Source organism: Lagopus muta, chromosome 1, assembly GCF_023343835.1.
Source record: "Lagopus muta isolate bLagMut1 chromosome 1, bLagMut1 primary, whole genome shotgun sequence".
NCBI classification, from domain to species: domain Eukaryota; kingdom Metazoa; phylum Chordata; class Aves; order Galliformes; family Phasianidae; genus Lagopus; species Lagopus muta.
Genome location: NC_064433.1, coordinates 73,415,646 through 73,441,251, shown reverse-complemented (window position 1 = coordinate 73,441,251; position 25,606 = coordinate 73,415,646). Strand labels below are relative to the sequence as shown.

General features: G+C 39.8%; 1 protein-coding gene across 2 annotated transcripts in view; it reads left to right on the top strand.

Moving 5' to 3' along the window:
• The window catches only part of ANO2 (anoctamin 2), a 186,144-nt gene that overhangs the window by 154,993 nt on the left and 5,545 nt on the right, over window positions 1-25,606 (top strand). Inside the window, exons 20-24 of one of the 2 annotated variants that reach the window (XM_048934567.1) lie at window positions 1,043-1,191; window positions 15,825-15,977; window positions 16,089-16,141; window positions 18,021-18,202; window positions 25,176-25,281. In XM_048934567.1, coding sequence (XP_048790524.1) covers window positions 1,043-1,191; window positions 15,825-15,977; window positions 16,089-16,141; window positions 18,021-18,202; window positions 25,176-25,281 — 643 coding nt within the window. Of the gene's footprint in view, window positions 1-1,042; window positions 1,192-15,824; window positions 15,978-16,088; window positions 16,142-18,020; window positions 18,203-25,175; window positions 25,282-25,606 lie in introns of those variants that run through there. The other variant, XM_048934569.1, reaches the window with a different exon arrangement.

Genomic DNA, 25,606 nt, shown 5'->3' with positions numbered 1-25,606 from the left:
TTCTTATGGTGCATCACTGTGATATACTTCTGGGAATAGGATCTTCTGAAGTTCTTTTAATGATGATAAAGTCAGACAACTCTGGCTGAAGTAGGCGACCTATCACACCACTGTTTTTGCTTGGGCCACCCCTGTCTTAGGAAGGTGGGTCAGATCTTTCACCCACCCCTGAATCGGCAGAGTGGTCTTAAGTAAATCTTCAGCCATTTGAGTTATCAGCTCTACTGCCTGTAATGCAGAGTAGGTAGCCAATAGCTGTGTTTCAGTCATACTGTACCTTTCTTCTGCTCCATTGCAGACCAGAAACCTATGGGGGTCCGAACAGACCTCTGGCATTGCCACAGGCTCCAGCCAAAGCCATCCTGAGTGACATGAATGTCCAACTCGGCTGGGAGGGTAGGAGCAAATACACCCAATGCCTGGGTTTGGTTAACTGCCAGTTTCGCCTGCTGGAAAGTGTCCTGTTCTGTTTTCCCCCAGTCCCATAGCTGACCCTTTTTTTTTTTTTTTTTTTTTTGAGTCTGTACAGAGATATACATTCAGTCATTTTGACCACAACTATATGGAATTTTCCAAATTTCATGTTGAGAGAAAAGTGCACCTGTGCAACATATGAAGTATGAAGATTTTACATTACCTTCCAGGATTTTTTTGCCTGTTTTTCCTTCTTGAAGGAGATGTACATTACTAACTACTACTATTATTTAAGACCAAGGTGCTTAAGCTTCAGAAATACGCTTGTTCAATATGTATCTAGAGACAAGTCATTACTATGAAGTACGGGGTTCAACTTTATCATAGCATATTATGGTGTTGTAACTTTCTTCTGATACAGGAACACAGCAACCACTTCATTCAGCATCCTGTTAACTGGCAATAAGCAGCAGCTTAGGAGAAGCTGCAAAGCAAGCCTTTGTGGCACCAAAGCAACGTGATATTCATTTTATGTTCTAGTACAAAGATTTAGGACAGATCATATTGGGGAAATAAAAAAAAATAAAAATAAAGGAAAAAAGATTTGGCCTTACCTTTTGCTCCTCAGGAAATTAAAGAAGCTTTTCAGGAAGATGAAGGATGAAAGAACTGAACCAAAGGAAATGGACACCAACCAACCAAAGGACCCTCAGCAGTGGGATCTTGACTATAGATTGGAACCTTTCACTGGGCTGACTCCAGAATACATGGAAATGAGTAAGACTTCTGAATTCCCTTTCTGCAACAATAGTTTTTTTCATAGGACTAACAAACATATATTGCATGACTGCCATGACTTTGTATGATAAAAAAAAGAACACCAAAATACTTCTGTAGCTTTTCATGGAAGATAGCAGGGGTATGAGACTACTGAATTACCAACATAGAAGCAATGATAAGTCCTGTTACTACTTCTGTTGTCAAAGAGTCTGGTGTTACCAGCTGGAAGTTCTATCACAGAATGGCTGTGGTTGGAAGGGACCCCCCCAGACCACATAACCCAGCCCCTGTTGACAGCTTGGTCAGCTGGAGCAGGTTTTCCAGGGCCTTGTCCAGCTTGGTTTTCAATGTTTCCAGGAATGTATATTGTACATGTTACCTGGACAACCTGTTCTAGTGTTTGATCACCCTTATACTCGACATGTTTCTGGCCCAGTCTAGACTGGGTCTGTGACTAATGAGGTGGGGAGATCCATGGGAAAAGGAATTGGGAAAATGTAGGAAGATAGGCCTAGAAACAAAACAGTGGTAACAAGCTAAAGGAGAAAAGTATGTTAATAAATAAGATCTGGAATGGGAGATAACACAGTATAATAGGAATTGAAGCTAACAAATCAGTTAAATGAGAGAGTCTGTAAAACTGAAGGTCTTTCCCCAGTGCTGAAGGCGAGATGACAAGGGAGCACACAGCACGGTGACAAGCAGAAAATTACAAAAAAGTCTCAAGACTACCAGTAACTTTTATCTTTCCCTCCAAAAGGAGAAAGAACAGTGAAGTCTTCTGGGAGCTGTAGTTCTCATCTTCTGAGACAGGTACACAGAACTGTCAAAAATCCATGGAACTGTAGCATTAACTCTTTAACTTTCAGTGCACTACATGATGTTATGCTGTGGAGTACTGATAACTAAAATCATAAAACCACGAAACTACTAAAACAGTCTTTTCCTTATGTTTAACTTGAATTTCCTCTATTTTAGTTTGATCCCGTTATCTTCCTTTCTTTCACTTGGCACCTCTGAGAAGGGCCTAGCACTATCTTTTTCAATGGTCCCACTGAATATTTGAATTCATTGATGAGACCCCCAAGCCTTCTTGTGAAAGAACAGTCCCAGCTATGTAAACTTCTTGTGCATTAAATCCTTTGATCCACCAGTCATTTTAGCACCTCTTTATTGAATTCACTGCAGCATGTCAATATCTTTCTCTACTGGGGAGCACAGAAAAGGAAACAATATTTCAAGTGTGTTCACAGTTGTGCTGAGGAGAAGGATTCCTTCTCTTGATCACCTAGCAAGGCTCTTCCTAATCATCTCACTCCAATTTATGGGTGGGAGAGGAGGTTCTTTGGGATACACATACATCCAAGGTGAGATTAAGAAACACCAGTTCAAATGCTAGTCTGATGAATCCTATGTTAGTTATTACGAATCCTAGTCATTCAAGCAGATGGGAAAGGGAAGAAGGATGATAGAAAGGATAGGAAATAGAAGCAAGGAGTCTTTGTAGGAAACAAGAGGGAGATAGTCACCACCACAGGTCCAGCATGGTTTGAAGTTCAAGTCATTGATCTCACGAACTCATCTGGTTACCGCGGGGGGATAGGAGAAAAGCCAGGAAGCTTCACAGCAAGCAGGCCCTGGGCTAGGCCAACTCCTTCTCAATAGGGCTGCTTTCTAGGAGTTATTTCCCCGTCTGTGCTCATCTCTAGGATTGCCTTGACCCAAGTGCAACACCTTGAACTTTGCCTTATTGAACCTCATTAAGTTCTCGTGGGCTCACTTTTCAAATCTGTCCAGATTCTTCTGAGTGGCTTTCTTTCTATTGTACTGACTAAATTACTCAGCTTGGTGTCATCACCAAACTCGCTGAGGGTACACTCAAGCCTACAGTCTAAATCATTGATAAAGATGTTGAAGATCACCAGTTCCAAGATGGATCCCTGAGGGACACTGCATGTGACCAGTCTCCACCCAGAGGTAGAGCCACTGGCAACAACTCTCTGGCTATGACCATCCAGCCAATTCATTATCCACTGAACAGTCCACCCTTCAAATCCGTATCTTTCCAATTTAGAAGTAAAGATGTGGCGTGGCACTATGTCAGAGGCTTGCACAAGTTCCAGTACAGGATGCCACTTGCTCTTCTATGGTCCAATGATGCTGTCACTCCATTATAGAAGGTCACCAGATTTGTGAGGCATGATGTGCCCTTGGTGAAGTCTTTCTGGTTGTCTCAGATCACTTCTCATCTCTCATGTGCCTTAGCATCTCTTCCAGGAGGATCTGCTCCATGATGTCCTCAGGTACAGACATTCACCAGCCTGTACTTTCCCCGGTTCTCCTTTATCCTTTTCTTAAAAATGGGAGTGATATTTCCCTTTTTGCAGTCACTAGGGACTTCACCAGCCAACCACAACTTTTCAGATGTGATGGAGAGTGACTTGGCAACCACATCAGCCAAATCCACCAGGAAACTTGGGATGCATATCAATTGGCCCCATAGACTTGTACACATTCAGCCTCGTGAGGTGATCACAGACGTGCTCTGCTCTTTTACTGGAAGGGATTTTTTACTCCCTCAACACCCCTTTGGAAGTTCAGGAACTTCTGTTCATTTTTGTGAAAGGACACCCCCTCTGTAAGAAACTTGAACTCTGGCTGTGGATTCTCTTTGCTTTCCCTTATGAAACAATTACCCTTGAGAAGGTGCTACTTTGAGTGATGACGTTTGGAGCAATTCCATGATGTGCTTTGCAGTACAAGAACAAAGAAGTTTTTGATATAAGTCTCTCACTTCTGTTTTGTAATGGCCATTTCAAACTTGTTGGGATTTTATTTTATTCTTACTTATAATATTAAGAAACCTGAGCACCTTTGGTTAGCTTTTCTTATCTATCTATCTATCTATTTATTTATTTATTGTCTACTTGAAATAATAGAAATAATGTTTGTTTTGTTTTTTAAATCTCCCAAATTTTCATGTGGAGAAATGTGGTTCTGCTTTTGTTCTCTGGACTTTTTTTCTATCAAATTGCATTCACAGTACTCCATTTCAACAAAATTACAAGCACCACTCCACTAAAGCAAAAGGCAGTGTGATGGATAGTGGGATCACAAAAGTTGTTGCTTTTGTGATTAATCTGTTAACAGTAAACATTAAGAACAGCAAACATAGAAGAAGAATCAGAAGTTTCCGTCTTAAAGCTAGTCTATGCTCATGTGTCCCAGGAGAATTACCTTCCAGTTCATGCAGCAACATAAGGCAACTTAATGCTGCAGTAGAGAATGCTCAGCTTTTTAAATGTTCTGTTGGACTTGGTTGTTTAATATCATTCTAAATTAAATCAGTCACAGGTGATCCTGTTCCTTAGGACTTCCACTTCCAGCTATCCCTAGGCCAGCATACCTCTACCACTTCAGTAGTGACCTACCACCCAAAGCCAAACGAACGTGTCTGCCTATAGAAAGGTTTCCTGTCATTTGCACTATATGTTATCAGCAGGGTGGTAACTTCTCCAGACTGTCAACTTCTCAACTTTCCTCCATGTTCAAAAAAAGACACGTTAGTTTGCTGAGAGCTCTTTCTGCTCCAGAAGGACATACTCAGAGTAGTATGGCCACTTGTCATTTTACTTTTTTAGTCAGAAAAGTGTGTATATTGAGGCTTCAGGCTAGCAGCTTATAGCACTAGGATGTTTTGTGGCCATGAATAAAGGCTCAATCCATAGCATTAAAACAATAATTAAGTAGAGAGCTAGGGCAAATCCAGGAAAATGAGTTCAAAATCTATTTCCAATTCATAAACTGAAGCACAAGTTTTCCTTAAGAATTGTGTTACAATAGGTTGGAACCACTTGACTGAAAGTCAGTAGCTGCAGCGTGGAACAAAGGCACAGGAGAAAATTCAGGACAGACAGTGAAAGGAATGATGGTCTCATGGATTCTGATTATTGCATAAAATTTATTTCAACAATTATTATTCATGAAATTGAAACATCAAACAGAGCAAGTCCATGGAAGTCAAGAACATGACTTTGATTTAACATACAGCAAGCAAGAAATTGAGACTAAGGCACGTAGCTTTTAAAGTAGAAATCATAAATCTGAAAAACAAATAAGAAGTAAACTGCAAAGTCTGCAAGTAAATTTCCGTTGCCTTCACTGGCATTTTACACATGCTAGTAGTGTGGGAGGAAGAGGCCAATGTTTAATGGCAAATAAACTCTGCTTTCCTTGGAGAATGCTCTTGTGGGTCTTTCTTCAGTACTCTGAATCTGACTTCACTCAGCTTACTGTACTGAGCTTCCTTCTTAAACAGACCTTATTAATCAATAGTAGTTTCGATTTGCACTAGTGAAATTTTTGATGAGCATTTGTTTTGGTACTATTAACTGATACATATCTTTTTTAGCAGACACTCTTGAGCAGAAACTCTGAATGTTTGAGTGATCTGAAAATTTTGTGCAATGAGTCCTGAAATGTAAATTGCCACTGTTAACGTGTCAGATTTTTAATGAGAACTTTCCATTGCTGAAACTCTGAAATGACTTTTTACACAGTCCAATATATCAGACTCCCAAAGTACACAGCATGTATAGCAATTTTCCCATTCAGCTGGCAGTAAGTTCAACAAAAGCAGCCTACAATATTAGGAGCTGGCAAGAAGTTGATATTTAGAGAAGCAATAAGCATTGCTAATGAAATAACTTCAGAAAGACCTGTCCAAAACCATCTGAATGATGCTTATGAATGTGTGAAGTTTACACTGTATTGACTTTTCTCTTGAGAAGAAACTGACATTAGCAATGATTTTCAGATTCTTACTTACTCTTCTCCGGTCTCTAAGAGCCCAGGGTTTGTAAGGCAATTAAATGAAAGCATATTTTTCTCAGAGATATAATAAAGAGCTTCATCATCTGACTGCTGTTAAAAAGCAGTTGGGCAAAACTCTTTTTTGAATTCTAAGAACCAAATGATCAGATCCAGTGTCTATAGCAAATGACTACCATAAGGAAGGTTTGGAAGAACTTTCCCTACAGCAGGAAAAGCCATCAAACAGGCAACATGTGAAGCAGTAAAAGGGAAAAAAAAAAAAAAAAAAGAATAATTGAAGAGGAACTTACATATTTCTATGATCTCTGTAATGAGTATGGATTTGAAAATACCAGCTCAGTCTGTTGTGTGTAGACTTGCCATATATATGTTTACTAAAGAGTAGTAAATGACACTTATTTCTTAATTTCTCAGCCAGGCTTGGTTGAAAAATTTCTTCTTAGAAACTTACTCCATTCTTTACTTAGCATAACACGTAGTTCTATGACATATTATTGATAAAAAAATGAGGAAAAGGGAAAACAATTATAAGCAATTACCTTCATTCAGGTTAAGTTCTGATACCAAAAAAAAAAAAAAATAATTAAAAAAAAATGCAAAGTTTACCCATGCTACTCAGTGTGTAAATCAAGTAGAACCTGAGTGATATTCACTGTGAGAGATTTTCTACTGGGACTGATTCTTACACAAAAAAAAAATAACCAACAATCTGCATTCTTAATCTTATCTTGGAAGCCACTTTAGAGGGACAGTGTTTGCTGTGCCTTTCTTTGTTGGGATTCAGCTCCATTTAGGTCCTGTGTACAGGTGATTAGTTTCCACGTAAAGTGGTCTTCTGAGAATTGCTCTGATCTGGGAGACTTCTCTTAATGCTGTTTGTCTCAGGGTCCAACCAGCCTAAGCCTAAATGAAACACTGTATATATGGCATCAGATGTTGGGAATGCTGTTCCATATATGCTGGCTCTAATGCCTTTATTTTCTGAACAAGATTGACAGTGAAGGTGTCTTGTCCTTGACACTAGCAGTCTGGATTTTTTCTCTGATCAGAAATAAAGCCGATGTCATTTGACCACATATCTAGTGCTCTGTTTTGAGGAGAAGGTTTTAGTTCCCTTGTCCTCAAGTTTCCCTATATACAACTCTCAATTTGCTCACTAGGTTTTGACATGAAATGGGGTCATATTCATCTTTGTAGTCCTTCAATCTGGCCTACAGGGAGGAAATCCACAAAAAAAAGCTGGATGTACAGAAGTTCATCTTCTTACACTGGTCTTTATAACCTTTATAACCAAAGCATATGAGAATAATCACCCAAGTCAAGCAAGGCTCCAATGAGTGGTCATAGGATTATACGTGACTACTAGAAGAGCTTGCATGGAGACCTTGCAATAGGTATAAAGATAAATGTAACATGGATATTCCATGTACTCATGTATTCAGGTACTCTGGCCAAAAATAGGATGTCTTGACATCAGCAGTCATTGGTGGAAATCTTTATAAGTGTGATAGAAGTGGTGTAAATGGTTCTGTTGTAACTGAGCAGGTGCCTGCAGAATTCCAGATTGCTACTATTAGGTGGTTGGAATACTGAAGAGATTTTAAGAGGGCCACACAGATACTGCTGGCAGAAGTTTCAGTGACTTTTCAATAGAAATTTTTAAGCAGTTATACAGAAGACCTTTGCACACCTTGAATATTCTTTTATGAACTTGAAAAAAAAAAAAGATAAAAAACGGAGTTTTCCCAGGCAGTGAATAAAAAGGGCTGCAAGCTTCATCAAAGCAAATGTGTGTGGCTTATATTTGAAACATTGCAAATGGCTTTTTTGTAGTTGTTTTTAATTGAATCCTTCCAGTTCTATTCCAGCTAAATTCGCATAAAACCAAATAAGGCATACTTTAGCACTGCGTATTTTTGTAAGCATTTCACAGCTTTTTTGGGAGACATTACTCTAACATGTTTTTATTTCTTTGATACTTAATTTTCCTGATTATGAATACAAAATATTCAGGAAAGTATGATTTCAAGGGTAGAACGGTCATATGCTTTGAAAAGACTCTGTGTTAGTGCATAGAATTGCAGAATCATTAAGGTTGGAAAAGACCACTAAGATCACTTAGTCCAACGATGAACTGATCACAGCGGTGCCCACTAAACCATGTCACTCAGTGCCAGATGTACACTTTTCTTGAAAATCTTAGGGAATGGTGACCCTACCACCTCCACAGACAGCCCATTCCAATACCTCACCACTCTTTCAGAGAATAAATTTTTCCTATTATCTAAAATGAATCTACTTTGGTGTAACTTAAAGCCCTTAGTGCTGATTGTATTGCTAACTAACAGGGAAAAGAGGCTGACCCCACCTTACAAACTCCTTTCAGGTAGGTGTAGAGAGCTGTGTCTCTGCTGAGTTTACTCTTCAGACTAAACAATCCCAGTTCCCTCACCTCCTCCTCATAAGACTTGTGTTCCAGATCCTTCACCGGCTTCACTGTCCTTCTTCAGGGCCCCAGTATTTTTCTTGTGCCACGAGACACAAAACCAAACACTACTTGAAGTGTGGCCTCAGCAGTGCTGAGAAAAGAAGGACAATCACCTCTCTGCTGACTACACTATTTCTGATACAAGTCAGGATGCCATTGGCATTCTCGAAAACTTGGGCATGCTGCTGGCTCATGTTCAGCTGGCTGTCAGTTAATACCTCAGATCACTTTCCTTCGTGCAGTCTTCCTGCTGCTTTTCCCTAAGCCTGTAGCATTGCATGGGATTGTTGTGACCAAAATGCAGGACTTGACACTTACTTTTGTTAAATCTCATACAATTGGCCTCAGCCTATTGATCCAGCCTATACAAGCCCCTCTGTAAGACCGTCCTACCCTCAGGCAGATCAAAACTTTTTCCTAATGGGATGTAATCTGCAAACAAGTGAGGGTGCACTCAATCCTCTCTTCCAGATTGTCAATAGTGATATTGTATAGGGCCAGCTCCAGACACGACCCCTGAGGAACATCACTGGTGACTGGTTGCCAGCTGTGTTTAGCTCTGTTCACTACCATTTTCTGGATTATCAGTTAAGATGAAGTGTCCCAGAAGAGCAAGGGCAACCAATCACCTGAATTATGTCAACTGCTAGAAGAACACTTTGTCTGTCTCTTCATCCTGGTTGGACAGTGTATGAGAACTGCTGAATTATGGCTTGAACCTCTAATTAATCACCTGAGGGGAGCAATGAGTCAGCCACAGGAACACAGAAGCAATGAATCAGCCATGGGAAGGCAATTCATCTGTGCTGCTAGAGGGGGTGGAGCCTGGCTCCACCTCTCCTAGACCCATTTAAGAGCTGACTACCAGTGGGGAAGAATCTCTCCTAGAGATCTGCTTGCTGGAGTTTCATAAGCAAGCCCAGGATATGGGTAAGTGTCCTATTATTCTCTTTGTGTTATTATAATCTGCTTTGCCTAACTCTCTTGTTTATTTCATAAATACAACATCTCAATATTCATTGATTATGTGCTTGGCGAGCCAGGCAAGAGAGCAATAGCATGCCATCCTTCCACTGAGACAATCTGGTTTGATGAGGGGGATAGTTAGAGCAGCCAATGGGGCAGAACTGCAAGCTGTATAGATGGTTATAACCAAGGAACCTAATGATGGTATCCTGAATATCTGTACAGATAGTTGGGCTGTGTACTGGGGGCTCACTCTTTGGATTGGACAGAGGGCCACCCAGGAATGGACTGTCCATGCCCAACCAATCTGGGGCAAAGACATGTGGTTAGACCTATGGAATACAGTCAAACACAGGATTATACATATCCACCATATTTCTGGTCATCAGTTCCTACAGCCACTGGGAAATGATGATGCTGACACGCTGGCCTGAGTTCAATGGATTGAATATTCACCATCTAAGAACATCAGCCATTGGTTACGTGGTCCATATTCTTTTATGAGCCAGTACTCGATGATGTTACTGGAGGCATGTGGTTGTGAGGTGCACATCCGTCCTATGCTCCATCAGTCCCACTTAGACCATCACTGGGTATTGCATGTGATCTGACAACAACATTGGAACGCTTTGATGGCATTTGGCTCCTTCCAATGATCCTGAAGGCTCAAAGACTCACAGGGAATAATACAGATGTTTCAGAGGTACCAGGAGGGGAAGGTCTCGGTCTCATCCAAGGCAAGATACAGGCTGTATTTCTATCTTGGGTTAACACTTCAGCTTGTACTGGGTCATGTCCTGGCTGCCTGTACCACACCTTCTGGCCAGATGTCTGCGGCTGCATAACTATATCAGTCACCAAAGGGGGTGTCCTGATCTGCCACTGGGACATGATGGGGGTCCCTTTGGCAATGAAGATTGGAGTGTTGACCATAATGTAAGTAGGCTGTGTACATATTACTGGAGGGACTACTGAGCCTCCCACCTCTAATAATCTCCCCCAAGGTGCAAGTAGGCCACACCACTTTGGTCCTACCTTCACCTTCCAAGGCCATTTTGCTCTATGGGATCTAAATTCTCAGGGAGCAGAATATTATTTCCATTACAAGCCTGGAGTCTTACCTGATGATCAGTGCCCGTAATTTGGATCCTAAGACCCATGTTGTCTGCAACATTCTCAGGGCACTGGGTCTGCCATCTCAGGGTCTTTCATTCAGGTCCTGCAAGGTTTCATACAGTCTTTTGTCCACCCCTGCAGGGACTGGGAGTCTGTCTTCAGGGCAGCCTTAAGAATACCATTATAGCATTCAATGAGGCCTGCCCCCGTTGGATGATGTGGCAGGTGGAATCGACATTCGATGTTATTTTCTTCTGCCCAGCTCTGTATTGTTGCACCAGGAAAATGAGCCCCTTGGTTGCTCTCGATGACTTGAGGTGTCCTGTAGTCAGACATCAGTTTAGTGAGTGCCTTGATGGTTTTTGCCTGGTTTGCTTTCGGTACTGGATAGGCCTGCCGTAGCCTACTTGCAATATTGATGCAGGTCAGGGCATATCTCACTCCCTCAGACTGAGGAAGGGACCCAATGTAGTCCTCTTCCCATCACAGAAGAGGGTTGTGTCCTCTAGCAAGATGGGCTGTTGTTTCAGGCAGCGATCTCGGTCTCCTCTTAGAGCAAGCATCGCAATCCCAGCATGCCTAGACAATGTCAGGTAGCTGTATGAGCTGTCCCTATGCTTTAGCAGCTGCTCTTATTATCTTTTGTCCCACATGCCATAGCTCCTGATGTAACCAACGGGCGGTGTTCTCAGATGGTGAATTCTCAATCCATCAAAGTCAGGACAGCGTGTCAGCTTCATCATTTCCCAGTGACTGTAGGAGCTGATGACCAAAAATATAGTAGACACTCATAGTCCTGTGTTTGACTGTATTCCATAGGTCTAACCACATGTCTTTGCCCCAGATTGGTTGGGCATGGACAGTCCATTCCTGGGTGGCCCTCTGTCCAATCCAAAGAGTGAGCCCCCAGTACACAGCCCAACTATCTGTACAGATATTCAGGATACCATTCACACGGCTGACAGTTCTGCCAATTGGCTGGCTCTAACCATCCCCCTAGTCAAATTAGATTGTCTCGGTGGAGGGTTCCTATCATCAGGGATAGGATATTTTCCTTCCCAAACAGGGCTCCTCTCTGGTGGAGCGACCAGTGTTTCTTATGGTGCATCACTGTGATATACTTCTGGGAATAGGATCTTCTGAAGTTCTTCTAATGATGATGAAGTCAGACTACTCCGGCAGAAGTAGGCGACCTATCACACCACTGTTTTTGCTTGGGCCACCCCTGTCTTAGGAAGGTGGGTCAGATCTTTCAGCCACCCCTGAATCGGCAGAGTGGTCTTAAGTAAAACTTCAGCCATTTGAGTTATCAGCTCTACTGCCTGTAATGCAGAGTAGGCAGCCAATAGCTGTTTTTCAGTCATACTGTACCTTTCTTCTGCTCCTTTGCAGACCAGAAACTTATGGGGGTCCGAACAGACCTCTGGCATTGCCACAGGCTCCAGCCAAAGCCATCCTAAGTGATATGAATGTCCAACTTGGCTGGGAGGGTAGGAGCAAATACACCCAATGCCTGGGTTTGGTTAACTGCCAGTTTCGCCTGCTGGAAAGTGTCCTGTTCTGTTTTCCCCCAGTCCCATAGCTGACCCTTTTTTAATTTTTTTTTTTTTTTTTTGAGTCTGTACAGAGGCCTTAGCAGCTGTGCAAACTGAGGTATAAAGGAATGCCAATAACCCAATATGCCTCAAAACTCTTGCAGCTGCTTTGGTGTTGTAGGGACTGGGAACTCCTGAAACTTATCTATGACAGCACTGGGTAGCACTTTGGTCTTTTCTGACCAAACTATCCACAGGATGTTTACAGACAGGCCCAGACCTTGGACCTTTTGGGGATTTATAGCCCATCCCCTCTGTTGCAAATAGACAGTTAATGAACCTGCTGCCTGTCCTACCGCCTCCAGTGAGTTGGATGTCAAGAGGAGATCATCAATATAATGACATCAGTTGACATCGTTAGGTTTTCTCCAATTAGCCAAGTCACATGCCGCTAGATTATGACAATATGTTGGTGAATGCACGTACCCCTGTGGCAGGACCTGAAAGGTCCACTGCCTGCCTCCTCACATAAACATAAACCAATCATGCGATTCTTCAGCCATTGGGATACTGAAGACTGCATTTGCTAAATCTAGGACACAACGGTAGGTTTTTATCTTCCTACTCAACGTGTCCAATAGGGAGGCAATATTGGGTATGGCCACATGAACAGGTGGCGTGACCTTATTTAATTCTCTGTAATCCACTGTCATTCTCCATGTGCCATCCAACTTTCACATTGGCCATGTGGGGGAATTACATGGGCTGTGTGCAGGTCTTATAATGCCCACTTTTTCTAATTTCTGCACCACTCTCAATATTTCATCTTGCCCACTCAGGAGTCTATACTGCCTTACATTAGTAATCCGGTATGGTTTCAGCAGGCAAATAGGCCCATGTTTCATGTGGCCTCTTAATATTGCCTGCACCGCCTGGCTACTGATACATCTCTGTCAAAGTCTGAGCTCTGCCACAGTTGTTTGGAGAGCCAGACCCCATAGAATATCTATGCCCAGGATGTATTCCTGGGCTGGGGCAATAGACACCTTGTACTCCTGAGGTGGGAGGCACCCAACCCCCAATTTCAACCATGTTTGTGTGACAGGAACAGTCTGTCCTCCAAAACCACCAATCATCACTCTGTCTCCATCAAATTTAGTCGGATCTCTGTAGATAGTTGATGTTCCTGCTCCAGTGTCCAATAATGCCATACCTCTCTGAATATTTTTTCAGGACCAACAAATTGTTCATTCTACATAGGGCTTCCAGTCCCATCTGGAGACCCTAGAGGGACTAACATCCCTCATCACACCGTGAATTGTGCTATGCCCAATTCTTTTGCTACTGGTGGCTCAGGCATCGTGGCCCTGAAGTGACTTTTTTTTTTTTTTTTTTTTTTTTTTTTTATTAGGAACAATGAAATCTTCTAGGTTCCGTGTTGTTGTTGGTATTCTTTCTATAATTTGGTTATAAACCCTTGGCTTCTTAGGGTAGATTCTGAAATTTTTGATTGCCCTTCAGTAGTCTCCAAAGCTGGATAAGGTCAGGGTTGGACTGGGGGTCAATCTTAGCAAATCGGACCCCAACCCAAATTAAATCATTAAACGTTTGTTTTTGGGAAACCCTTATGTGTCCCAACTGGGGAGCTTGAGTAGCTGGCGTCTTGGTTTAATCACTGACAGGACCTTGGCTTCTTCTAATGTCCAAATTTTGTACCTAGTCTGAAGGCGTTCTGTTTCTCCTAGGTCAGCCACTAACTGGGCAACCTGCTGGACTACCCCTTCTGAAGCCACCAGGGTGGTGAGAGACTAAAGTACCACAGAGATAGGAGGGGGGCTTGCTGTAGAATTAAGTCTCTCATCCCCACTGAGAATGTGACCATGTCAGGGCCATCAAATGTGTCTTCATAAATTGCTTCCCATATACCTAGTTCATGGATATAATTATGAATGTCCTCCATGGAGGACCACATGCCTATATGTAGAGGTATACCAGATTTATTCAGCCATACCATACAGCAGGCCATCATTAACCATTCTATTATAGAATAGTTTTCATTAAGACACTGATTACCTGCATACAACTTCTGCTTGAGAGCTGGATGGACAGTCATGGTGGCCAACTTGGATATTTCTGGGCCATTCACCATAACACTTTCTGCCACAGAATCCCACAGTCTCAAGCTGGCACGCGGTCTCTAAGCTTCTGCCGAATTTGCTGTACTAAAGCCATCAATTCTGCTGCTGTGTATGGCTGGGCTGTTATATGCAAGTGAGTCTGGGCAAGGGGCCACTGATCAGGCAGCACCCCTACCAGTCTACCCTGTATTTTCTTTGTGTTCTGAGTTCTAACAGGATGAACCTCTAGCGCATCTGCTGAAATCGGAGATTTTAGATCTAATTTAGAGTTTTCATCTTCTTGATCAAAGTCTGTTGATTCAGGAGTCTGGTCATTGTTTATTGACATGTTACAAACTTGACCTACTGAAAGAAGCAGAATTGTTTTTTTTCCATGTTAATACGCTAAGTTCTTGCTCTAACTTTTTGATACGGTCTCTCAAAAGTTGGTTTTCACTTGCTAAAGTATCATTTCAGCATGAATTAAAGCATTTAATAGTGGCCATGTCACTGCAGAGACAGCTAATAGTCATTCTTTTGTAATTAGCATGTCTTTCCTAAGTTCCTGAAAGTAGTCTGCCACGCAATATGGGGAGATATTTCCCATAAAGCGTAGGGGACCCTATTTTTCAGTGATAACTGCTAGTTCATAATAGGGAGATCCCACAAATCCTAGGATCCGACCCAGAATCATTTTATCTAGTGGGGTAAGGTTCTCCTCCGACCATTTATAGAAATTCCAAAGAAAGGACATGAAGTAATTTTTAGTATATTTGGCCTGCTGGCTCACCAAGTGTATAGTCAGTGAATATACAGCTGTTTCAATTAAGAAATATACAAGAAAATTAGGCTAAATAGGTTACCATGCTTAAGATGAATGGATGGAAAGCTTACCCTTGTCTTGGGCTTGCTGAGAAAATTGCAAGTGTAGCAATCTCCAAAAGAGTTCCTTCCCCAGTGGTTGTCAGTTCTTAAATGGGGTCTAGGAGAGATGGAGCAAAGCTCCATTCCTTCTGGCAGCATAGGTGAATTGCTTTCACCTGTGCTCCCAGGGTTGACTCATTGCTCACCTCAGGTGATCAATCTGAGGTACAGGCCATATTCAGCATTCCCATGCACTTCTCTTGCCATATTGCCACTAAATTTTCCAAAGGAAGTTGTGATGAAATAAAGTTACTTTAGATTTCTTCATGTATCATTCCTTCCTCAGTGATATTCCCTCAAGTACCATTTTCTTACCAGTTAAAACTGGAGATGAATAGTAGCATCGCATTTAACCGATTATATAGGAAAGCAGAATACACTGCAAAGTCCTTGTTCCTTATTAAATTTATTACCTGTGTTGGCTTGTGTTGATGCGATATCAGAGGACTGTTAGGAACCATTCATAAAACATAGTGACAAACCTTCATCTCTCTCATAGCCTTGCTTTCCAATATATACTGCTGTGTTCCAGCTGCAAAGTGGAGTGTTGCAGTTTTTATCACCCACAGAGCTCACCAACATTTTACTGTCAGCTTTGTTTACCTGTTCTTTGCAAAGTATATCTGAGAACAATGTATGTTTCTCTTCCAGTTATCCAGTTCGGCTTTGTCACACTCTTCGTTGCCTCCTTTCCTCTGGCACCACTCTTTGCTCTTCTGAACAATATCATAGAAGTTAGGCTTGATGCAAAAAAGTTTGTTACAGAACTAAGGAGGCCAGACACAGTAAGAGCAAAAGATATAGGTAAGTAATGGAAAAACATTAAAATGATGAGAATACAAAGTATTCAATGGAGGGGGGAAAAAAAAAAAGATATTACTAAACCCCATAATAACTTCTGTTTTTCACTTACAGGAATTTGGTATAACATTTTGAGTGGTATCGGAAAGCTTTCGGTTACTATTAATGTAAGTATGTGATTTTAGGAGCTTAACTTATTCGTCTGACATGATGTAAAACTGATTCTTAAGTGCTATAAAATATAATAAAATCTAAGTTATCCAGTCCTTTCTTGTGGAAGTGTAAAACAGAATCTGAATTATGAAGGAGATGACCATTTACTTACCTCATTTTCTATATACTTATGTTAGATAGGACAGGAAGAGTAATTCATATAAAAATAATTCATATGAATGGAATCTAAACAGACAACACTCCAGAGAGTTGATAAAGATTTATCAACTCATTCACTGCCATAATTTTTCTGTCACTCTGCTATGGTAGTTGTTGATATGAATAAAAACATTGTAAAAATAAAATCTAGAAGTACATTCTAGCCCCCAGATAGAAGAACAAGTGTTATTTATTTGTTCTGATTTTTACAAATATGGAGGAATAAGTATAATTTTTCCCGCAGAATGAGTTTTTCTGGAAGAGTAGCTTTTTTATATTTTTCAGTTGGCTCACACATTTTCAAAGCTATAAAATGTGAGAAAGGATATTATTTAATAGAATGAGACTGATTAATATGTAGAATACCTATATGTTTGGTGTACAGATTTGTACATAAGAATTATGTATGCTTTATGATTAAAAAAAACTCATGGGAGGAGTTTAGTTTCAATGCTGTGACTTTTTGATCCATAGATTTCAAAGCACTTTAGAAATGTAGCTAATTGTCATTACTAAAGGAGAATGTGTGCAGAGGTGCTATATAATTTATTTAATTTATTTAAAAATAACTTCCAGCACAGCAGCATTCTGTATCAATTTGTAAGCTATCGTTACAACTTAGGCAACTATAATGCCTCCAGAGAAGCAGAGTTGTTTGATACAAGTCAAAGATTGTTCACTTAAGGCGTTAGTAGCTTACAAGACTTAAGGCAGGATATTTGTGCAGCCTTGCACATACCCATGAAAGTTGCTGTCAGGCATAGGTTTCAGGCTTTCCAGAACTGATCTGTGCTGGATGAGCAAAGCAGCTTCTTAGTTTTATCTGAATAACTTTGCAAGTTTATGATCCCTGACTATTTACTGTCTCAAAAAAAAAAAAAAAAAAAAAAAAAAAAAAAAAAAAAAAATTATTAACATTTTTAATTATTAAATTTAATTTAAATATCAGTTAGTTAAATATCAGTTTCTGTCTTGCTGACAGAAATGTAAATAGGTCTATGCCCAATATGAAAAAAAAAAATTGAATGCCCAGATCTGCTTCTTTTCTGCATATGTACAACGTTGATGCAGAACTATTTAGCAACATGTAGTTCTGAATAAATCTGATAATTCTTGTTGATGTGATCTAGATATTCATTTGTCTGATTTACTCACTAGTTTCATTCCAGTGAGTTCCATGAGTTCCAGTGGTGCTGAATGTTTAAGTCCTGCTCCAGAATGGAGAGTAGAGGATGATTTACACTCAAATGGTTTAACAGAGATGACACTGTGTATCAATACCAAATTATGCTTCAGAATATACCAACCAGCTATTATGTCTTACACTTTAAAGTTAAAGAGCTTCTAATGGCTTGAAAGAGGAAAAAAGTTAAGAGAAATGTAAAAGGATTAGGGTTTTTGCTACTCCATGATCTGAGATATATGCCACCTCCCTAACTATTGCCTTCTCCTGGAGGCACAAATCAAATTACTGTGTTTATATGATCACCCAGTGATTGAACCCCAGTACAAGGTCTGCCCATTTAACTTGCACTTCTTCACTCTTCCAAACTTATTTGAACACGAAAATTATCACTTAAATTAATTTAAGCTGAGACACATTAGACACAGATTCACCATATTGTCTCTTTTTTTTTTTTTCCCTCCATCTATTTGTGTGTGTGTGTGTGTCAGGCTTTTGTAATTGCTGTCACATCTGATTTCATTCCACGCCTTATGTATCAATATGCATATAGTCAAAATGGAAGCATGCATGGCTTCATCAATCACACGCTCTCATACTTCAATGTCAGTCATCTCAAGGCTGGAACACAACCAGAAAACTCCCCATTTGCACAGGATATTTTATTCTGCAGGTAAAGTACTTCTGATGACAGTTTTCTATTTCTTTTGACAAAGTTTCCCCAAGTGGGAACTGATAATATTTGTGTCTTAAAAAGCTGGTTCTAAGAATTCTGCTTGTAGACTATTCTCCCAATGTTAGAAGGTGCTTAGAATGAGTTTTCCCACACATTAAGAGGCAAAATATACAATTTTGCAGACTTAATCAAATAAAAAATCCCTTCCATATGTGTGCAAGAAACAATTTTCATTAAGGACAAAATTCAGCTTTTAAACTAGATTGTCACTAATTAGAACCAGACTTTCCTTTTTGTTAAGCTCAGTGTTTACTTTATGAGATTTGAGTTTTCAATATGCTCTGTCTGCCTTTAAAACCTGCACTGTTTCCTACGTACAGATCTTATGCTTAAATTTCATCTTTTCAGGCTAGGGAAACAAGGGCCAACTACTAATAAATATGTTGAAAATATCTAGTCCACTACTCCTCAGGAAGAGCAGAAAACTGTACTGTGGAGATAGTTATGGAACAGTTACAGTTTATAAAAGAAATCACTATAACAGTTCCAACACTGTCAGTGTAACCTTGCTTTTCCACAAAAATATCTGTGAATTCAGGGAACCGCTTCAAGCTGATGCAGCTGAAGGCTGTTCAAAATTGAGCCCCATGGTCAGTGTCGTAGTCAATAGCCTGGCTCACTTTCCTTTCTGATTCACTTGGAGTCACACTGTATTTAGCTTCTGCAGTCGCAAGAGATCATTGCAAAATTTCCTCCTTCATTTCCCTTTGAAGAGAGCTTTAATTTATATAGTTTTTACTACACAGACATCTTAAATTTGTCTCCTTTGTTTTGACACAGAGATATGTTCTCATACATCCTCTCTCTTATTCCTGATATATGCCATGGTTTTTGAATCTCATGTTTCTGACAGAAACCATCTGTAACTCTCCTAGTCCCAAAACTAATTTCACCTCTGTTTCCCAACCTCCTTTCTCCAACTCAGATTTTGGGTCCTGCTTTCGTTGTTTTACTCACAGATCCAATTTTTTCTGAAGTGTAAAACAAGGGGATTCTGAAAATCTGTCAGCATATTCTCTCAAATCGGTGGCAAAGCAGGGTTGCAAAACTAACTACCAAGAAGAGCAGAATGATTAGACAAATATTACAGGTGAAATTTACATCAGTTGCACCTTTCCTTAGAATATATTTTCACTGAATCCTGAGATACTGGCAGAAAATACTGCTAGTTATTGAAGATAGTATTGAGTGTTTTCTTAATAAAACTTCAGAATTCTTCCTGTCATTCACTTGACTTCATTCTCACTGACAAATCTGTTTTCAATATACGGATAGATTTCTCCCATTATTACTTCCAGTGATACATGTATTTCTGCATTTGTAACTTTTAAAATAAATTGTATTTAGAGAATAGATGCAGATCTCTAAGGCAGCCATATTTTTCTAATAGGATTGCAGTTATGACTATCTCTTCTACAAATCTTTAAGAGACACTCTCAGTGTGACATGGAATGCTTGTAACTAAAGCTAGTTAGAATGCACACTTCTCTTGCCAAAGCTTTTTCTTCATCTTACAGTTCTTGAGAGAAAAAAAAGTTATACATTTCAATTCAATAAAAAAATAAATGATACAATTGGTCTTACTTATTTGTTGAGTTTACTCTTCTAAAAGTAAAGACAAGCAACCATCTGAAGGTGAAGAGAGAAACTTACTTTGTAATTAGGCTTTTAACTTAAGTTCTGTAAATTGCCTTCTAGAGCAGTCTACCTCTTTTCATTGATTATTTAAGGGATCATATTCTAGTTAGATTACTGAAGTAGCCAAAAACGTTCCCTTGCTTCTATATGACTGCATATTTCTGAATTAAGACTACATTCCCAATTGCTACTAAATCAATTTTTACCATGCTTATTTTTCTGATTGAGAACAGCCCTGCAGTGAGGGATTTGGGGTCCTGGTGGATGAAGAGCAGGACATGGGCCAACAGTGTGCTCTTGCAGCCGAGAAGGCCAACATTACCCTGGGCTACACTGAAAAAGGAGTGGCTCACAAGGAGAGGGAGGCAATTGTCCCCTCTGCTTTGTCCTTGTGAGACCCCATCTGAGTTCTGGGTCCAGGCCTGGGGGCCCCAGTAAAGGAAGGATGTGCAGCTGTTGGATTGGGTCCAGAGGGAAGCCATAAAGATGTTCAGAGGGCTGGAGCACCTCTCCTATGAAGCAAGGTTGAGGGAGCTGGGCTTGTTTAGCCTAGTGAAGAAAAAAACCTTAGATTAGAAAAATTTAGATTAGATGTTACAAAGAAATTTTTTACTCAGTGTGGTGAGGTATGGGAGCAGGTTGTGTGGAGAAGTTGTGGACGCCTCATCTCTGAAGGCATTCAAGGTCAGGTTGGACGGGATCCTGGGCAGCCTGGTGTAGTGCCTTACAAACCTACAAATGGTAGGGGAGTTGGAACTGGATGATCCTTGATATCCCTTCCAACCCAAGCCATTCTATGATTGTTTGATTTTCTTAGGAAATAATGTGTTTTGCTGAAATTGTTTGAGGAGGGGTGGAAGGAAGTTCTTTAATGAGACCTACCCATCTGTTCAATACCCATCTTACATAAAATCTTAAATATTTGAATGTAATCATTTTTGAGAAAGAAGTCTAGAAGTTGGTGTAGTCTGCACATGCTTATCTTCCACTCCTGCACAGGCAAAATATAATCATGCTTAGGATCACATTAATATTAAGCAGTGGTATTTGTCTCACCTGCCTGTAATCCATGGAAAATATTCTTTTCCATTCCCTCCGTGGTCACTGGAGGCATTGTAAATGCAGAGAATAAATGCCCTCTATCTTGGGCACCTCTCTTAAGAATGCCTATGGAATGTACATACCTGCTTACTTTGACTACAGATAAAGGCTAGATGAGTGCATATGGTTACGATTACTAACTTTTAGGCAGTTAAGAAAAGATAATAGAACAGGAAATTCATTCCCAGTCAGGAACTTCTGGGAAGGAATCTGTGCTGCCTCTTATGTGGTCAGATGAGAGCTGAGAGCAGACAAAAAGAGAAAATAAAAGCTCTCCTGCATATAAAACTACTTGTGGTAGACAAGGTAAAATGTCTTAAGCTTCAGGGCTCTCCTCTTTCTTTGCTCATTATTCTGTTCCCGTGAGCTCTGCTATTTCCTGTGTTAGTATTTGCTATGAATTATTGCTTAGCATTATGTTAAGCACGAGAGTCTGCAGCATCTCTATACTTGTCCCACCCACTAGTAAGACTGTGTAGCTCTTTATTGCTCTCTGTTCTTACCACGTTTTAATTTGTATTACAGAATTAGTGTGTGTTTTTCTTTGGCAAATTCCTCTATCCATATGAACCTCTCACTTTGTTGTGGCTTTGCTGTATTAACTTTGCAACTGTTTACCTGGTCTCAGTTACCGGACTCTGCTTCTGGAATATGACTCTACCAGTGTATCTGGAAATTCACTTCTCAGATTACTGTGGGTTTAATGAGGAGGTGAAATACGGGAAGGGAATAACACATATTAGGTATAAAAGTAGTCCCTGCCTGGGAATATCAGGTCTGTGCTACCATTTAATAAATAGATTTAATAAATAGATTGCAAACATGCCCACATGCTACTCTGAATGAGAAACAACTATGAAAGTATTTCTGTGCCCTTATCAGGAAACAGTTATGAAAAGATATCCATTCATTGTTTCATTATCAGCCACCTCATTTGCATCTTACCAAAGTCACAACTTTGTGTGGAACTATGATTGTGATAAAACACGAGGTATCTTGCTAGTGTCCCAGGAGACAGGCAACAAGCCCTGTCCCTTAAGCAGGAAAAAAAATCAGTTTTTCTGCTTCTGGCAAGTATGTTGGGAACAAGTTGACCTCTCTTAGGTTTCTGTGTTCTCTAGAGATAAACGTGGTTAAAATAAGCCTGAATTTGCTCTTTACGGGCATTGCCAGAGATTAAAGTATCTTAAAAATAACAATAGCAAACCAAAACCAACTCTCCCATGAAAAATACAGAATAGATTCGTTGAAGATTTTGAGCAGCATTTAATACAATGCTGTGAACTCTTTGACACTGCTTCAAAAAAAAAATTACAGTAGTGCCAATCTGACACACAACATTATTGTATTTTTTTTTCCAGAGCAAAAATGGTCTCTGTGTAGCTGAAGGCAAATTTAAAGCAAAGCTTGCAAAGTTATGAGACATAACTCTAGTCCTTTTAATCTTCATAATTAGGTATGATAATGGAGTACATGAAAACATTCTGGTTACACTGAAAAGAAAAAATGCAGAAGATAGGGGGTAATTACGAGGACTTTTCCCTTAACATAACTCTGCTTCCATATTGAGCAAATTTATAAAATGTCTTTGAAATACTTAATTTCCTTACTGCCCTGGGATTCGTCTAACCTACACCCGGTGATCAGTACTGCATTCTAATTTTTTCCCTGAACAATTCTTATATACCTGTGCACTGATGAAACACTACTTCCTATTGATTCAGTAACACTGTCTTCAATTTCTTGTTAAACACCGGCTTAAAAAGGAGACTAAACAGCTCAGCTTATTTAGATTCATTTGCAGTTCTAACTACCTACCCACAATCCACAATTCTGATTTTTTCTTTCTTTTTTGACAAATAAACTACTTGGTAAATATTTCTTTCTTTCTCTGCATTTCTTTTACCTCTAGCTGCAGATGAGTTTTGTCTAAGTGATGCCTGATTCTTCTGTCTGTTTTCACTTAACTTCCCCAACATTTCCCTACTTTTAGTGTACAGTTTTCTTTATTCTGTTCTCTATTCTTAAACCATATTGATTACTTTTTTTTTTTTTTTTTTTTTTTTTTTTTAAGTGGAATTAAAATGGAATTAAGAGTTGTTTGGTCTTTAAATTCAATAGTCTTTGGAGCATCAACTGTTTATTCTTTATAGCATACATTTTGAATGAAGCATTTTAAAAGCGAAGAATTGAATAGATGAGAGAAAATACATACAAAGAATTCTGTCCATCCTCCCTCCCCCTTCCCTTCCCCCCCCCCCCCCACCAAGAAATGTAGTAATGTATGTCATTACAAAAAACCTAGATTATTGAACTTCAAAGTTTCTCATGCTACAAAATAATTAAAAAGGGAAATGGGTAGCCAAGGCCCACGTATCTCGTCTGTAACTCTGACAGTACACCTTTCACCATTAATCATTTGCTAGTGTTCTGCTGTCTGTTGATTCAGCATTATAAGCAGCAAAATTTCCCACTTGGCCAGGTGGCATTTTCACAGGATCTAATGTCCTGCAATGCTGTTATGGTTTGTGAATCTCCAAATACATTAATTGGAAAGTCCACCACAGCTGGTGACCATTCCAGGTGAACCTTTGCTCAGTTCCAAGACTGGAATTGGCTTATAGTGCTAGACTAATTCCACAACAAACTTGGTAGCTTTCCTCGGCTTTGTTATTCAAGCATATTAAATTAAATGGAACTACAACTGGCCCTCACTGCAGCCCTGTTACACTGGTTTGAGAAGCAAATGGGATTACATGTACAAAAGATTGCAAGAGGGGAAATCTGACAATGCAGGCATAGCATAGGGCCAAATACAAACCCAACATAAGATAAGAATGAAAGCTGGGATACTGTGTATGCTGGGATATTGTGTACGCATGGAGTAGAACTGCACTGTAACCCAACCCAGGTAATGCTTACACATATTAAAAACAAACCTCTTTTAAATTTTTCTCCTCCTCTTCCTCCTCCCTTTCTGTACCACTGGTTGTAACCTAGGTACCTTTGCTTTGAAAAGCATTCAGTTGTCTCTGTCAGTCCTAAGGGCACAATTTCTGCATAGTTATCATTTTCAACTGTGGTTGTTACTTCCCAAAGTGGAGCAATACATGTGCCCTTCTTTAATCTTTTCTGGTGAATCAGTCTCCTTAGCCCCTCCATTTTTTTTGCTGAATTCCTTTCAGTTTGTTCCTTTTATCTCTTTTGTTCATATTTTTTTCTTTCTTTCTCCTCTGAAATCCTCACAGCTGAATGGCTGAATGCAAAATTCTAGGTGTAGGTTTATCTGAGCTGTTCAGAGAAGGGATAATACCTCACAATACCATCATGCCTTCTGTATATATATATTCACAAGTAATACTTACCTTTTGCCATACTTTGCTATATTTCAAACTTGTACCAACCAGCTGACCACTACAAGCTGAAGGTTATTTTTATTGCATTTACTTTCAATGTTTATGCTTTCAAAGATCCTGTAGCTGTTTTATTTTTAATTATTTTATGTGTTCCCAGATTATGCTCAGTATGTTTTCTGTCTGTATTTCTTATTGCTTTCTATATTCCCTGCTACTTGCAAAGTTTTCCAATTTAGGAGCATCTGTTAGTCTGTTGTTTATTTCCAAATGATTCATGGTGATACTAATCGTCTTTGCACTAAGCCACCAAGGCTCTGTTTTATCTTATCTAAGGCTAGTCAGATATTTTAGGAAGTGCCTTTCTTGTGGCTCGCCTTGTCATTTATGCAGAGGCAGGAACCACAAGAATGTGAGTCAAATATTACGTTAGATAATTTACTCCCAAATTGAACTCAGGTGTGATGAATGCAAGCCTGTCTCCTTTCTTCTGAGAATGCCTTGGATTGTTTTCTGCTTAAGTTTCAATACTTTATTCCCTGTATACTGAGATCAATTTACAAAATAAATGACGCATTTCGAACTCAGAAAAATCTAAAAATGTCCAACACTAGAATAATATTCTGCTCTTGGTTACATTCAGTGGCAATAGCCCAGCTATAATTCTAGAGTTGTATTATATAATACAGTTTAAAGTAGGAACATCTGGAAGATTCCATTTGTTAGATTTTGTGATTGGAAAATTGTGTTAATCAAAGCAGTTGGTATAGGACAATATTGCTGGAATTTTGTGACAAAGGAATTGTTTTCATTGACAGGTTTAAGGATTACAGAGAACCACCTTGGTCCCCAAATCACTATGAGTTTTCTAAACAGTACTGGGCGGTCTTATCTGCTCGCTTGGCTTTTGTTATTCTATTTCAGGTAAGTCTGTTAAGCTATGTGATTTTCTTCACAGGAATATTGATTAGAGATTGAAAGTCAAGTACCAAAGAAGCCCATCTTCAATAGAGTTTTTCTGCTTGCAAATATTCAAACTGTTTTGCTTGTACTCAGTTTACTGGTCTTTCTGAGGTGTCGTTAGGCTGCAGCAAATATTCTCCCTTTGGAGCTGTGTGGCATAATTAGGCTGCAGCAAATATTCTCCCTTTGGAGCTGTGTGGCATAATTCCTCATGGAATTATTTTCCTTCATGGAGAGCAGTTACATAGCCTGTACAGGATCTTGAACATTTTGGGTAAGGGGGCTG